At 31.2% G+C, this 14,779-nt stretch overlaps 2 protein-coding genes across 4 annotated transcripts; one reads left to right on the top strand and one right to left on the bottom strand.

The window, feature by feature from the left end:
* The first annotated feature begins 6,919 nt into the window (after positions 1 to 6,919).
* LOC108216478 (bet1-like SNARE 1-1) lies at positions 6,920 to 10,164 on the top strand. Of its 3 annotated transcripts, none has more exons than XM_017389244.2 (6): positions 6,920 to 7,013; positions 7,357 to 7,418; positions 8,430 to 8,580; positions 9,217 to 9,273; positions 9,362 to 9,421; positions 9,904 to 10,164. In XM_017389244.2, the coding sequence occupies exons 2-6, from the start codon at positions 7,393 to 7,395 to the stop codon at positions 9,991 to 9,993; spliced, it is 384 nt and encodes a 127-aa protein (XP_017244733.1). In that variant the 5' UTR covers positions 6,920 to 7,013; positions 7,357 to 7,392; the 3' UTR covers positions 9,994 to 10,164. The 3 variants fall into 3 exon arrangements, with proteins under 3 accessions (XP_017244733.1, XP_017244734.1, XP_063947830.1); XM_017389245.2 differs by lacking the exon at positions 6,920 to 7,013 and adding an exon at positions 7,025 to 7,072; XM_064091760.1 differs by lacking the exon at positions 6,920 to 7,013 and adding an exon at positions 7,199 to 7,223.
* Positions 10,165 to 10,939: 775 nt separating this feature from the next.
* LOC108216049 (uncharacterized) lies at positions 10,940 to 14,570 on the bottom strand. Its single transcript, XM_017388709.2, has 6 exons — positions 14,172 to 14,570; positions 13,320 to 13,373; positions 12,927 to 13,004; positions 12,286 to 12,355; positions 12,122 to 12,210; positions 10,940 to 11,246 (listed from the first exon to the last, which is right to left on the bottom strand). The coding sequence occupies exons 1-6, from the start codon at positions 14,367 to 14,369 to the stop codon at positions 11,112 to 11,114; spliced, it is 624 nt and encodes a 207-aa protein (XP_017244198.1). The 5' UTR covers positions 14,370 to 14,570; the 3' UTR covers positions 10,940 to 11,111.
* Positions 14,571 to 14,779: the final 209 nt, after the last annotated feature.

Raw genomic sequence — 14,779 nt, 5'->3', positions numbered from 1 at the left:
GCGGACGGAGTAAGTATTCTGATATTATTATATTTGGTGAGAAACTCTCTGTACTAATCTTTTTATTTTGTATTATTGTATAAGAAATCAAACTTAGTCATAAATGAGATGGGTGTTATCTCAACTTTCGTAATTATTCTTTACAAATATTAAAATTATTTATAATAGAGATATTATAACAAATATGAAAATACTTATCATCAAAAATATTTAGACAAAATTTTGAATGTTATTATATTATAAACATATATTAATGTTAAAATATCAAATTAATTATCCTATTTTCACATACATATCGCGTTATACATGACATGCGCACATGTCAAATAATTTCATTATAGGCTGGGGCAGGGTCATGTAAACTCAATGTTATGAATTTATTTATGGACGTTTTTTAAAGTCGTTGGAATTTTAGTTTGATATTTGTCTAATTCCAAATGTATATAAATTAGTGTGTTTATCAAACATACTACTTTGTGTAAGTTATTTTGTAATTTTATAATCTTATGAAAATAGCTACGAATATACAGTCAAATTATGATTAAAAAGATGCAATCAAAATATGATATTTATATTTTGGAAAAATAAAATATTTAACACTTGAAATTTCCACCGTCTCAAAAAATTATATGTCTCTTTCCCAACTCGATTACACCACAGTTCTCTTCCAATCCTATCAAATACAAACTCCTCGTTCTCTACACTATCTCTCTTCCCATTCCTTGAAACCACAACCTCATAGTCCTCATTCTGAACGGTCAACTTAGAAATGTCACAACCATATGTCCTAACTCCTAAGATTTTCAAACAAGAAACTAAGCCAAGTAAAGAGCTAAGAAGCAAGTGATTTAGTGAATTCTCTTTGGCAATCTACGTCTTTTATGGTGATTTGGATTGTTCGATTTTGAAGGTTTTGAGTCTGTGAGAAGAGACGAGTTTGGAAGGGGATGGAGACGACGGAGAGTGGTGATTTTGAAGGTTTGTTTGGATGCGGTGAAGAAGTGTTTGGAGAGAATTGATGGTTGCTTTTAGTATTGATAATTCTGGGTATGACGATTGGTTTTAGGTGATTTTGTGGTTACTTTTGTGTTATTAATACCAGCACCGCAGTGACACTCATTTTTCGTCATTTGCAATCACTTACAACTTATTATGCAATTAAATGTAATTTTCAACAGATATTTTCAAAGTTATATTTTTGGTTGCATATATGACTGCTATCAGCTGTAGATATGGTTAAAAATACAACCACCGTATTTTTGCAATTTTTTTGAAAGATGGTATTTCCACAATTTATTTTAAAAATAACAGTATTTTTGTAAAAAAATCTTTTAGATATGGGTATTTATGAAAAATAAAACTTGTAAATTATACAATAACACATTGATAGAAATATATTTATATTTATAAGAGTTTAAAATATTTTACAATAATAAGATGAGTTGGTGATTAAAAAATTTGTTACATACACATGTTCCGATTATATTGAAATTACACAATAATAATTTACATAAATGTATTATTATCCTGAATTTTTCTCATCATTAAAGCAAAATATGAGAAACCGCATCCTGTAGTTTGATAAATAATCAAGAAAAATTCGAGTCAAACTTGATCCAAATATATCATATTTGAGTTTTGTTAATATTTATTCGAATTGATTTGAGTTTTTCGAGTAGAGTTGGAGACCTGTCGAATTTATGTCAAGCCAAATCCTTAGTTTAAAATTATGGCTCAAAAAAATTGGTGTAATAAGTAATAAGCCGATTTATAGCATTAAAATTATCTAGGTGCCGTCAATTTGGCATCTACGTGTCATTTTTAAAGACCATCTAAAAAATATAAAGTGCCTGTTTGGCAATCTCTAATAAGTATGCCTGGCAATTTGACACGCGACACGTTAACACGAAACGGAACGACACGAAAAAAATAGATATGCGTTTTGATTTTCGATACACGAAACACGAAAGTACACGAACACGAAATTACACGATAGATTTCGTGTCGGATATGGGTTTTCATTTGGGGTAAACAAAATACACGAAAGTACACGAAATATTTGTAGATAATATTATTATATATATGTTATGATATATTAAATATATAATTGAGTAAAAAGTATATATCTTTATGTATGTGTGGATATATATTGTAGATACATTAACAAATTTATAGAGAATTGTATACAAGTATAAATATATCATTCACATTTAATAAATTTATAAAGGAAAATATATATTAAATCCATTTTTTGATTAAAAAATTTATTAATATTTTTATATACAATATACACGAAAAGTACACGAAATATACACGAAACGATTCGGATCGGATACGGGTTTCAAATTAGGTACACGAAATTAATAACGGGCGGATACGGGTTTCACCTTCGAGCACACGAAACACGAAAATATACGAAACGAAAGTATACGAAACGAAACGATTGCCACCCCTACTAATAAGTACTTCTTTTCGAAAGAAGTTGGCTTCTACTTTTCTTGACCCGTTTGTGTTGAAAAGTAGATGCACATTTTAAAAGTTACAAATACTAGCTTTTCCCTTAGAGTTTCTGCTTCTTTTCCAAACACTTTAATCACTTATAAGTTTTAACTTACTTCTAAATTATATTTCACCTTTTTACATTAATCAAGAAGCACTTATTTTATGTTCACCAAAACGGTCCTAAAATTCCGACCATCTCTTCCTTTGACAATAGATATAGCGAATCACGTTTGGTTGGTTATATTTGTCGATTTAAGAAAATCTTTAGCTATATTTTACATAAACATGAATATTGATAATTTAATTGGAGTAATCAGTGGTTTCCTTAGCAAAAATTTATATATTCAATATAGCCTACGAAAACATTTAACCATTATATATATTATCCTTGAGGATGCTCTTAATATTAAAAATGAAATCTTAGTTGTGTGGCACATATAAAAATCGAAGTTTAATAATTTTATTATGAAAATTAGCAGATAATTTTATTACGATAATTTGTTATAATAATCAGTTATGCAGTTATGCTTGTTCACGGGACCCTTCTACTTTAAAATTTTGTTTTTTATTTTTTTGAAGTGTATTTAGAAATCCTATATTATAATACCTGAGTCTACCCAGGTATGCAGTTAACCAATCAGAAAATAGGAATTATTTTAGGACCAATCAGAAGTCATTCCTAAATTTTAGACCAATCATATTGATTCTCCAACTTTCCTTCTACCACTGTATGCAGTTAACCAATCAGAAAATAGGAATTATTTTAGGACCAATCAGAAGTCATTCCTAAATTTTAGACCAATCATATTCATTCTTCAACTTTCTTTCAACCACCTTATGCAGTTAACCAATCAGAAAAAAAGAATTATTTTAGCACTAATATTATTTATTATACAATATAATTAATCAACTCCTTTTCATTATCTGATTATAACTCAACTAATTAGACTCCTTTTAATTATCTAATTAAAAATAATCTAATTAGATAATAATAGAATTTGAGATTTACTTTAAGTAATTTAATTTAATTCAATTCAATTTATGAAAAAAAAATATTATTTTAGGATGTTAACCAATAAAAAAAGAGGAATTAATTTAGTACCAATATATCATTCCTTATTTTAGGCCAATAATATTTATCCGTTAACTTTAGATAATTTTAAAACAAATCAGAGTCTGATCAGATGCCATTTCTAAATTTTAGACCAATCATATTAATTCTTCAACTTTCTTTCAACCACCTTATGCAGTTAACCAATCAGAAAAAAAGAATTATTTTAGCAGTAATATTATTCATCATCCAACTTTTCTTCTATTAAATTTTATCCAAAATATTAACCACATACAAGTTAATCATGAGTTAGTCAATACAATTTTTTATCATACAATATAATTAATCAGCTCCTTTTCATTATCTGATTATAACTAAACTAATTAGACTCCTTTTCATTATCTAATTAAAAATAATCTAATTAGATAATAATAGAATTTGAGATTTACTTTAAGTAATTTAATTCAATTCAATTCAATTTATGAAAAAATAAATTATTTAGGATGTTAACCAATAAAAAAAAGAGGAATTAATTTAGTACCAATATATCATTCCTTATTTTAGGCCAATGATATTCATTCGTTAACTTTAGATAATTTTAGAACAAATCAGAGTCCATCCTTAAATTTTTTTTATATGAATAATCAATAATTATATGTTTAGATCAATTTGATAAATCTTTTTTAAAATTATACGAGTCTCCACACCCTACAGATTAGAACGAGCTTTTTATTTACTCGATGGCAAAGAAAAACAGTTTCCTTATGTTGCGGTGGATAAAATATTAACATGTTACATGACGTGCATGGTCTTTCGAGTATTATATGATATATAAAATTATATATTTACTATTTTAGAAAATTAAATTCACACTTAGCCAATATAAACATCGTTTTTATAATTATAAATATATAATTATAATGTGATTGGTTAACTGCATACCTGGGTAGACTCAGGTATTATAATATAGGATAAATACAAGTTAGCATCCAGAATGACCAGTTTTCATAAACCTCACAGTGATTTTATAATTTACTAAGACAAATTTTTTATTAAATCCATAAAATTTATTGACATAAGTGAATTTTTACAAGATATGCACTTTTACGGTATACTCGATTGAATTTAATAATTTTTATTATTTCATAAATATGTTAAGTGCATACAAATTATCAGAAATATGGCTATAATGACAATTATGCAAATTAAATGAATATGCGTATAAATCAATTAAATTATATAATATAATAATAACGACTGATATTAGGCATGTTCCACCCGATCCGATCGACCTTAACCCAACATTACTTTATTCAATAGAGGAAATTAAAAAACATTATGACCTTGAAATTACTCGCCCGCTCGCGTCCCCATTCACTAACTGGCTCCCCAGTTCTCATATATATATTATAAAAAATTTATACATAAATATTACAATATTGTTAAAATTAAAATAATTTTATACAAGTCCACCCATAAATTTTCATATGACTAAACAATATTTCTAATTTGTTGCGGTGGTTAAAATATTAACATGTATTACGTGACATACATGGTTTTTTGAGTATTATATAATATAAAATTAAATATAAAATATTTATAATTTGTTGCGGTGGTTAAAATAATTTTATACGAGTCCACCCATAAATTTTTATATGACTAAACAATATTTCTAATTTATTGCGGTGGTTAAAATATTAACATGTATTACATGATATACATGGTCTTTTGAGTATTATATGATATAAAATTAAATATTTCATATTTTATAAAATTAAATTCATACTCATCTAATATAGTGAAAATGCCCTAAATAACTAATATTTATGTAATGCATGCCCAAAATAACAAACGTCGAGTTTGATGCCTTTTTGATGCCTCTTTTAACCAATCAGTGGCGCATTCAAAGGATGCGCGTATATGAATCAAGTGATTTAACCACTACGGGGTACTTCTGATCCAAATAAAGACAACCCATGCATATTTCTTCATATCCAAAATAGCTTTGGACTCCGTGATGCTGTATGTATGATCATATATGTGTTTTCAAAAGCGAACAAAAAAAAATGACACGCATTCTGACTATGCGTGTTTGTTGGTCACGCATACTATATATGCGTAACTTGCAAGCAGATTCAAAATTTAGTCTAATCCTCACACACGATTGATGCTCATGCACAAAATCAGCCAAAGCATGCGCATTAACTAGATCCGCACTCAGTATTCGCATTCAGAGAATGCGACTCTTTGTGGTTATTTTGGTCCATTTTAGTGTGGGTGATCATTATGGACAATATGCGCAGAAAATGAGTTATATTGGATATTCACCCTCTAATATAAACATCGTTTTTATAAGTGTAAATTTATAATTATAATAAGAAAAATAATATAAAATAAACACAAGTTAACATACAGAACGATCAATATAGAAATCTCACAATGACTTTACAATTTATTAGGACAAAATTTTCATTATGTTCGTGATTAAAATAGATATAAAAATAAAATATATTTATCTTCTTAAATTCATAAAATCTTATTTACATGAGTGATTTTGTTACAAATTTATACCTTTAAGGCATGCTCCATTGAATTTAATAATTTATATTACTTCGTAAATAAGTTAAGTGCATACAAATTTTCTAAACTATGGCAACGAAAACTAATCATGCGGATATAAATGAATTTTTGCGTACAAATTAATTAAATTATATATTATAATAATAATGACTGATATCAGGGGATGCATCCACCCGACCCGATCGACCTTAATCTGACATTACTTTATTTAATACGGAAAATTGAAAAAATTTATGGCCCTCAAATTACTCGCCCAGCTCCCTTCCCTGTTTACTAACTGCCTCCCCAATCCTCATATATACTATAAAAAAATTCATACATAAATATTACATAATTGTTGACGATAATATAATTTTATATGTACATTTTTTATTCTCATATTAGTTTTCAATATCTCATATTATAAAAACAAATTAGTTTAGATCAACATCGGTGCAAATTCAGGATTCAGTATGAAATTGAGATAATTCAGATTTTGGATCCGAAACCGGGAGCAGGGATTGCATTCGCATTCCATGATCTCTAAACGATAGTCGATCCTTATATAATATTTGATTGAAAAGAAAATATGATTATTTTATTTCATATAATATGAGGGTGTTGAGCAGAGTATTTAAGAAATAATATTATTTTTCTTAAAAATTTATACCTATATTATGTAATAAAATTATATAAATGATAAAACAATATATACTTGAATTTGTAAGTATACAAAGTTATTTTTATTTTATAAAAATAACCATTCGGTGCGTAGCACGGGTAAAATGCTAGTTATGAATCAATTCTTGTCGGTAATTTTGTGTCTTTTCTAAATCTGTAAAATCATATACCGAGCCTGATCTGACTGTTTGCTGTTGCTGCTACAAGCTTCCTTTCAAAGGTACTCTCTCTCTCTTTCTCTCTCTCTCTCTCTCTCTCTCTCTCTCTCGCCCACACCCTGTAAGCTTCCACTTGCTTGTAATTAATTACTTCAATTTTCTCCGATATTTTTCTTTTTCACTCTTTTAAATATCAGTTCTCATTCGTATCTATTGATTTATTCCTCCTAATCACCGAAAATTTGTTTAATTTTTCAGTTGTGTAAATTGTGGTAGTTGTTCCCAAACCCTATGATGGTTCTAACATTGCACAGTATAGATAAATCGTATCTTATATTTGCCTTAATTTTGTTATGTGATTCGACATCTAGTGTTTTAAATTTCGATCGATTGTTTACCCCGCAGAAATCAAGCTGTCTTCAGTGATCTGCATCAATTTCCATGTCGTTAGCTATGAGTTCCAGAAGGTATACACACATATCACACAAATTATTTGTACAAATGTGTAACTAATTCTCGACAGTGCTCTAAATTTCTAGCTTATGTGTATGCGGGGTTGTTGGCTAATGCTGATGTGGGTCGAGTTGTGTGAGTAATATGCTTAGAAATGAAACTGGTCCCTAAGCTATCACGTTGTTCGTAATAGGTACTATATCTATAAATTTTCAAAATTCAAGGTGTTCGTATATTTTATATGGAATTGAGAATTGGAGATCTAGATATGGGGGATCTATGATGTGGGGATAGCTGTTACTTTGATCCTGCAGTCAGATCTTATTAGGATTCATTGTATGATCTTGATGTACCATCATTGGATATCTAATGTGTTGCAACCTGTTTTTATTACTCATGTTTTTCTGATTACATTTCTCACGTTTTTATACTTATTTGGAGGTTTTAAACTGCTAGAGGCGAGGAACTGCTACTAGATCTTTTCTATGTGAAAATCAGGGTCTACTGATATTTATATGTTAAATTGTTAACTAGTATCCTGCCCCACACATGAACAAAAATTATCTTATTAATTGCATTTTCTTTATCATAGGAATCAAGTTGACTATAACCCTTGAAAGAAATATACACCTGGATGGTCATTCAATCCTAAACATTTTAAAGAGATATAAGGGTGGCTCTACTGTTTCATTTAATCATCTTCTGTTTAGTGACTAGGCATAGGATAATTACTGATTTCGTAGGGCGTGATGTTTTGTAACTTGGATCTACTAGTTCATCATTGATTTTCCTGTGATGCGTATAAAGTTAAAGCTGTGAGCAGTCAATTCATGAATGTTTTCATGTATCAGACATTGTATTATGTGATGCCTATGTCTTTTCTCTGTGTTATATGTTGCCATCTCTCTCATTAGTTTCCTATAATTTTGAAGTTCATCATTTCTATTCAAGACTTTGTGGTTAGACATTATACTTACAGATGATATTTGGCTTTGCTATGCGTTTTGTCTCTATCTTTTATGCAGGGACTATCGCGGAAACAGAGCTGCTCTTTTTGATGATATTGAAGAGGGTGGCATTAGGGCTGCTTCTTCTTACTCTTCACATGAAATCGATGAACATGAAAATGATAGAGCACTTGAGGGGCTGTCGGACAGAGTTCTGATGCTTAAAAGGGTAGGCAAAACTGGTTTAGTAAATATAATTTTGTTACCAGTCTTTTTTAATTTATGTTTCTTTGATAGCACCATATAAAATTGCTCTGCCCCTAATATGTGTGTGTGTGTGAGTGTACTGGATTGACATTCCTTATTTTTCCTGTCATTGTGTTCGGAGATACTAGTATGAAACATTAATGGCTAGTCTTTGATCTGTACTAGCATCATGTTTGCTTTCAGGCAGAATTTAAAAAATAAAAAAAGATTGACATGTTTGTTGTTCAGTTTTGTTTCTGAGGTTTTAGTTTATTTTAGGAGGCGTAAGGATAATTCTTCTTCTTTTAGCTTTTCTTAGAGCCTGTAGTTAGTTTCTAATTCTCGCATAATTGGCCAAAAAAAATAGTCACTGGACACTTGCAGTAATGTATCATGTTTAAGGTTTTTGTAGTCCCTAGTCATTAAGTTTCATGAATTGCTTAGTTTAAGTACCATGCATCTATATGGCAAACATATATAGATCTGGAATGTTACTAATTTTAAATTCATGTCCACAGTAGAGCGATAAATAATAATAGAAGCTGGGTTTGGTGACGCTATAGTGTTAGGAGTTTAATTAAACTTGAATTCTGACTAATAAAATATGTCATCTCAAAAGTTGACAGGTGACATCCATGAGGAAGTGGACGGCCATAACCGAATGCTGGACAGAATGGTAATTTGCTGTGACTATGTAGTCGAGTTTTGAATGTTAATGCTGCTGCTCCATTTTACGCCGTACTTACTGTAGTTTTGTCATTTAGGGTAATGATATGGATTCATCTAGAGGAATATTATCAGGAACCATGGACAAATTCAAGATGGTATGTCCCGTTTACAGTATATAATGCAGCAGTCCTCAATTTTATTTTATTTTTGATATTTTTTTATTACTCTCATGATTGGTATGAGGTATCGTAATAAAAAGTATATCAGCTCTATCTCATCTAGGCTAGAATTTCCGTATAACTGCTATAGCAACAGTGCCATTGCCTTCCTTCACGGTCTTATATACATACATGATATATTAAGTTAAATCAAATCTTATGTTACATGTTCTCAAAGTGTGCAGGTTGATTATATCGACCATCTTACTACACTATGAAAATCATTTCAACCAATTTAATCTGAAGATCTCTAAAGCCTTGTCAAGCACCAATGATTTTGCTTATGTTCTTTTTGTAGTTATATTTTTTGACAGATTCTGTGCCTTCCACCTAGGCTAAGTGGCACCTGAAGATGATTTTTGGAGTGCTGCATATATGTCACTTTATTGCTAATACTGTTCTCATTTGTAACTAAACAGGTGTTTGAGACCAAATCCAGCCGGAAGATGTTGACACTTGTAGCATCATTCGTGGTGTTATTCCTGGTTGTGTACTATCTCACTAGGTAGTGAATTCGAGAAAGTAAGACCACTTTGTTATCTGGAACTGGATTAAAGCAGCATGTACTTGAGTCTGTTTATGCATTTCTGTAAAATGGAGCAGGGCTGTGAGTTTTTGTAGAAAAAACTGAATGGAAATATTTGGATGTGAGAGTTATATATATGTTTCTTTTTTGATCATTTAATAAGTCAGGGCAAATGTTTGTGTCATAGTAGTACTTTGGTTACTGATCATTACCAGAACTTTGCACCCTTGAAGTTCTTTGGAGTTCTCAGAAACTCTTTGGTCCGTGTTTGGCAACTGTTTTACAAATCAGAAGTTATGAGCCAACTTCTGACTTATGCCAGAACATGAGAATTGAAAATCCCGACTCAATTTTTTCTGTCTGAATTTAACTTTACAAAAAGCATAGATCACTTTTAGAAATTACTTTTTAATATTTTATTATTAATAAAATAGTTTTTATACCTTATAATTTATAAATATCAAAAAAGTTATTGAAACACATAAATTATTTTTTTATTTATAAATATTTCTCAATTGCAAGCTCAATAAGCTCTAAGCTCTCATGTCTGTATCTTCAACACACTCTAACCAAAATTTTTGTGAATCTCCTTCACGGTTTTGATGACAATAGGTACTAAAAGAATTCATTGGGGATTTATCTGGGTTTTTCACAAATGCCTATGGCAAATTATAGACCCATCCTTTTACTCGTCTGCTATTTAAGAATCAAGACTAAGAAATATATCACAACCTTGGTACTTTTAGAGGCAAATGATTGTCCATTTGCTTTGGACACGAAAATGGTTTGGGGTGCAACCAAAATTTACTTAATATGTTTATGCATCCAATCAGAAAAACTCTTTTTCTGTCATGCAAACCTTGCAGCAATAAACAGACCATTTGCATCCTATTCAGTATTCATAGCAAACTGAAAATAGACCAAGCAGATGCAGCACAAACATATAAAGAATGTTTGATCCCATTATACTGTGTGTTCCATATGGAGTGGTTCCCTCCCTGTTACAAGCTTACACAGAATCTTCAACTGTAATAATATAAGAAAAAGTCTGATGCTTGCGCAAACCACAGCTACAACAGAATCCAGCCATGAAAACCAATTCTACCTATCCTTAAGTTGCTTTTCAAATTCAATCAACTTTTCCTGTATAGGCTGCAAAAACATCTTAAGATCCTTTCTTATTCGTGCTTTATCTTCAGGCACAAAATCCTTCTCAGCATCGAGTCTCACTTCAACCTGCAATTTACAACATTATACAAATTTATGGTCTAAGTGCTGAAAATTGTTTAAAGAAAAAATACAAATTTACAATGTGTAACAAATATTGCGTTCAAGAGACTCTAAAAAAGAACTTGCTTCACTTGCAATAAAACCAACAAGCAAAATACTAGAACAGACTTTTTTTTTTGTCACAATACTAGAACAGACTTAAACAGTATAATTTTTATCCTTTCAGTCTAAGATGACTTAACCAAAGAAGCAATCAATCCTAAAAATGATTTCTTAAGAGTTCCTATTTGGCCAGCGTAAAATACTACTAGGTGATGCCAATGTTGGCCTCGTGTCCACGAATCATGTGCAAATTTTCATTATTATTTGTACATCCTTTTTAAGGACCAATTAGTTACAGCCACAAGCAAAAACAATAAAAATGCTAAATAAAATCTTAAATTATGATTAAGTGCAGTAAAATTCTCCAGTGCACTGCGATCAGACTACTTTAACACACACAAACACATACAGTATCAGTTTTGTTAATTATTTCATTAACATCTATTAATGTTCTTTCTTTCGAATTGTTATGTATTTTTCTCTAGCATAACAATACACCATGTATAAATTTTGAAATTCTGAATACTGAGAAATTAAAATTAAATCCATGATTTAGTCCCATTCCATATCTTTATTATTCACATAAATTAGGTTTGTTGCTTTAATTAAGCAGATAAATTAGAGACTTGAACCAATGTTCTTCACAGTCAACTCATAGATTACTTGAACCAATGTTCTTTGCATAAAATTACTTGGTATAAATGTTTCACTAGTATCTATCTCCCAGTCCTTTCATTGAATTCTTTCATAGATGAGCGTCTAGTGCATAAGAGATATACCTGCAAGTCATCCAGTTCACCGAAAGAGAACTCAGGTACATCCAAGTGCCCCTTGACTTTCTTCTTCTCATCTCCAATCATCCACTCACCTGGTTATAATTGCATGTTATTCAAATAAATTAAAGTTCTAGGAACACAAATCTGTAATTTCTATAAAAACATACCTTTCACTTTGAGTGTTAACTCGTATGTGTAACCAACACGTTTCTTGTTCCGAACAGTCACCAAAAATGCCTGCAACTCAATTGAACTACTACCAGTGACAACTTGAAAAAAGAAGCAATAGTGATAATGCAATCTGATGAGAAAGCTGATCAGAGATCGGTAGTGGGGAGATATATTTGTTTCCTCTTCTCTTGGAAATTTCTTGGCTATAATTAAAAGGATGGCATATTAAGGTTCTTCTTTTAACTGATATATTAAGGGTGATTCATACGAAAACACATTGAACATAATCTCAAGAAACTTCGATCAATTAGGCTGGTTGCAATGTTTACTGCAACACCACACAAAGCTGCTTAGTATCAAATATGCAACTTTCTCAAGGTTAAACCACAATAAATAAGAAGCACACTCAATTTTCTTTTTTATAAACATAAATTCAGTTAATACCTAATCTATAATTGCAGATTTATCAAACATCAAAAGCAAAGGATAATACATAACATGATCACATATTGTAGATTTTTAGATGGGCTAGTTATGGATTTCAGATACTATGCAGATGACCAGAAAGTAGAGACAAAGAAGATCAAGAAAGGGAAAACATCTTTCACAGTTAAAGTATTATATACACGCCACTTACATCGCCTGAACACTTTGACACTTCCACTATCTCTGCTCTCCCACCAGAGAATTCCAAGGTAGTAAAGCCAAGCAACTCCTGCAATATCTTACAGCTATTAATATTCTAACCGATGCAAATTATATTTTTCATAGATGACAATAGGTTGATGATCTAATCAAAGCAGAAACAAGACAATATCACTTTGAAGCAAGCATTGAGATATTTTAATGTAGGGGCTACACTGAGCAGGCAATATGCAATGGACCTCTCAGGTTGCACAAACAGTGCAACTACAAGTGCACATAATTCCATGAAACAGCCGAACAGATGGAAATCATACATATCTTCATATTGAAGGTGCAGTTTCTGAAATATTAATTATAATACATTGTTTGTTTAGAAGTTGCAAACCTTAATCGTATCATTTGCCCATCCGTTGAGGTTCTTCTCCTCCCAAGTTCCAGCCTATAAAAAAAAGAACGACAAAAGAAAATAACTAAAGCTGTGAATTGTGCATAGAAGAAGATTAACTAAACAAAACATGCATAGTAGCTGAACTCGACAGAACATGCACAATAATTTTCTTTTCATGGAGAACTTAAAGTAAGAGCAGTTGGGGCTTTAAAGCAAATAACTGAATCTGACTCTGGAAGTTGATGATGACAGATAGATATGAAACTGAGAGTTCAAAATTGTTATATCAATTCTTTGATAATTACATTGATAGAGTAATCATGTATATATAGATAGGCACAATGTAATCAGTTAAATATACTAAATAATAGTGCTGACAGACCAAGGGATATCCAAAATAATGTGGAGAGATTCAGGTAGTTGATCAAGGACAAGGGATAATCCCGAGAAATTCAGGAGCTGATCAAGGCGGTATCTTAATTTAGTTTAACAGAAATAACAGCTAATCATCAGGTAGTTCAGACAAGCAAAAATGTTAATCTATCTCTCCATAACCTCCCCACAATGTATAAACTTAAGAGGCGACCCGCAATACTGCAAGTAACATAAAACGGGGGAGTTGCGAAACAATGTGGTAGCCTACGCATACCTAACGGCTAACACCATTCAAATAGCTGAAACAAATTAAACCAAACACATCTAAATTAAACACAAAAAGGGAGGAGGGCTTTTAAAAACCCAAATTGAAAACCCCTAATCACATCCATTGATCAAACCTACACAAGTAAACAGTTGCAAGATCATCAAAAAAACAAAAACCAAAAATAATTATAAAAAAATAAAACAAACCCGGTTCCAGGCAGAGCCGAGATGATTGGAAGAGTGAGAATTGGAACTATTTAGAAGATCCTGAGGAGAGAGCTTGCGGGGGACAGGGAGAGGAGCAGCGTCCTTGCTGTCCTTCAAATCCTTCCTGACCCAGTAAGTGTAGGACGCGGATTCCGAGGTTCCACCAACGTTGGATGGAGCTGCCGCACCTCCCTCCATTGTGTGCTGAATGTGAAAAACAAATGTATGTCTTTGGTTTGAAACAAATTGAGATTGGTCGGAAACTGAGAGAGACGAGACAAGAAGGGGAGAGAGATCTAATACAAGTAGAGCACAAATGAGAGTAGAAGTCCTCCTTTTGTTTTGGGGTTCCAGAAGGTACGGGTTGACTCCAGCAGGCGGCGGATATTGCAGATTAGGGGTGAGCAAAAATCCGAATAAATCCGAAACCGAAACCGAAACCGCTAAAAACCGTATAAAACCGAATCGTATAAAATCGAACCGAAACCGAAACCGTAAATTTAAAAACCGAACCCGAAACCGATTATGCGGTTCCGGTTATAGCTAGGAACCGATCCGAAAAAATCCGAACCGATCCGATTTTTAAAATATTATATATATATATATAA

The sequence above is a fragment of the Daucus carota genome, chromosome 4 (genome assembly GCF_001625215.2).
Source record: "Daucus carota subsp. sativus chromosome 4, DH1 v3.0, whole genome shotgun sequence".
Classification (NCBI taxonomy): Eukaryota; Viridiplantae; Streptophyta; class Magnoliopsida; order Apiales; family Apiaceae; genus Daucus; species Daucus carota.
The sequence above is the reverse complement of the archived record's forward strand: the minus strand, read 5'-3'. Positions and strand labels throughout refer to the sequence as shown.

Excerpts from the sequence above, each read along its gene's own strand:
- LOC108216478 (XM_017389244.2), top strand. The coding sequence starts at position 7,393 with ATGTCGTTAGCTATGAGTTCCAGAAG. Across the intron at positions 7,419-8,429 it reads TTAGCTATGAGTTCCAGAAG|GGACTATCGCGGAAACAGAG; the intron begins GTATACACACAT and ends TCTTTTATGCAG. Across the intron at positions 8,581-9,216 it reads GAGTTCTGATGCTTAAAAGG|TTGACAGGTGACATCCATGA; the intron begins GTAGGCAAAACT and ends TCATCTCAAAAG.
- LOC108216049 (XM_017388709.2), bottom strand. The coding sequence starts at position 14,369 with ATGGAGGGAGGTGCGGCAGCTCCATCCAACGTTGGTGGAACCTCGGAA. Across the intron at positions 13,374-14,171 it reads TCGGCTCTGCCTGGAACCGG|GCTGGAACTTGGGAGGAGAA; the intron begins GTTTGTTTTATT and ends TTTTTTTTATAG. Across the intron at positions 11,247-12,121 it reads GTGAACTGGATGACTTGCAG|GTTGAAGTGAGACTCGATGC; the intron begins GTATATCTCTTA and ends TGTAAATTGCAG.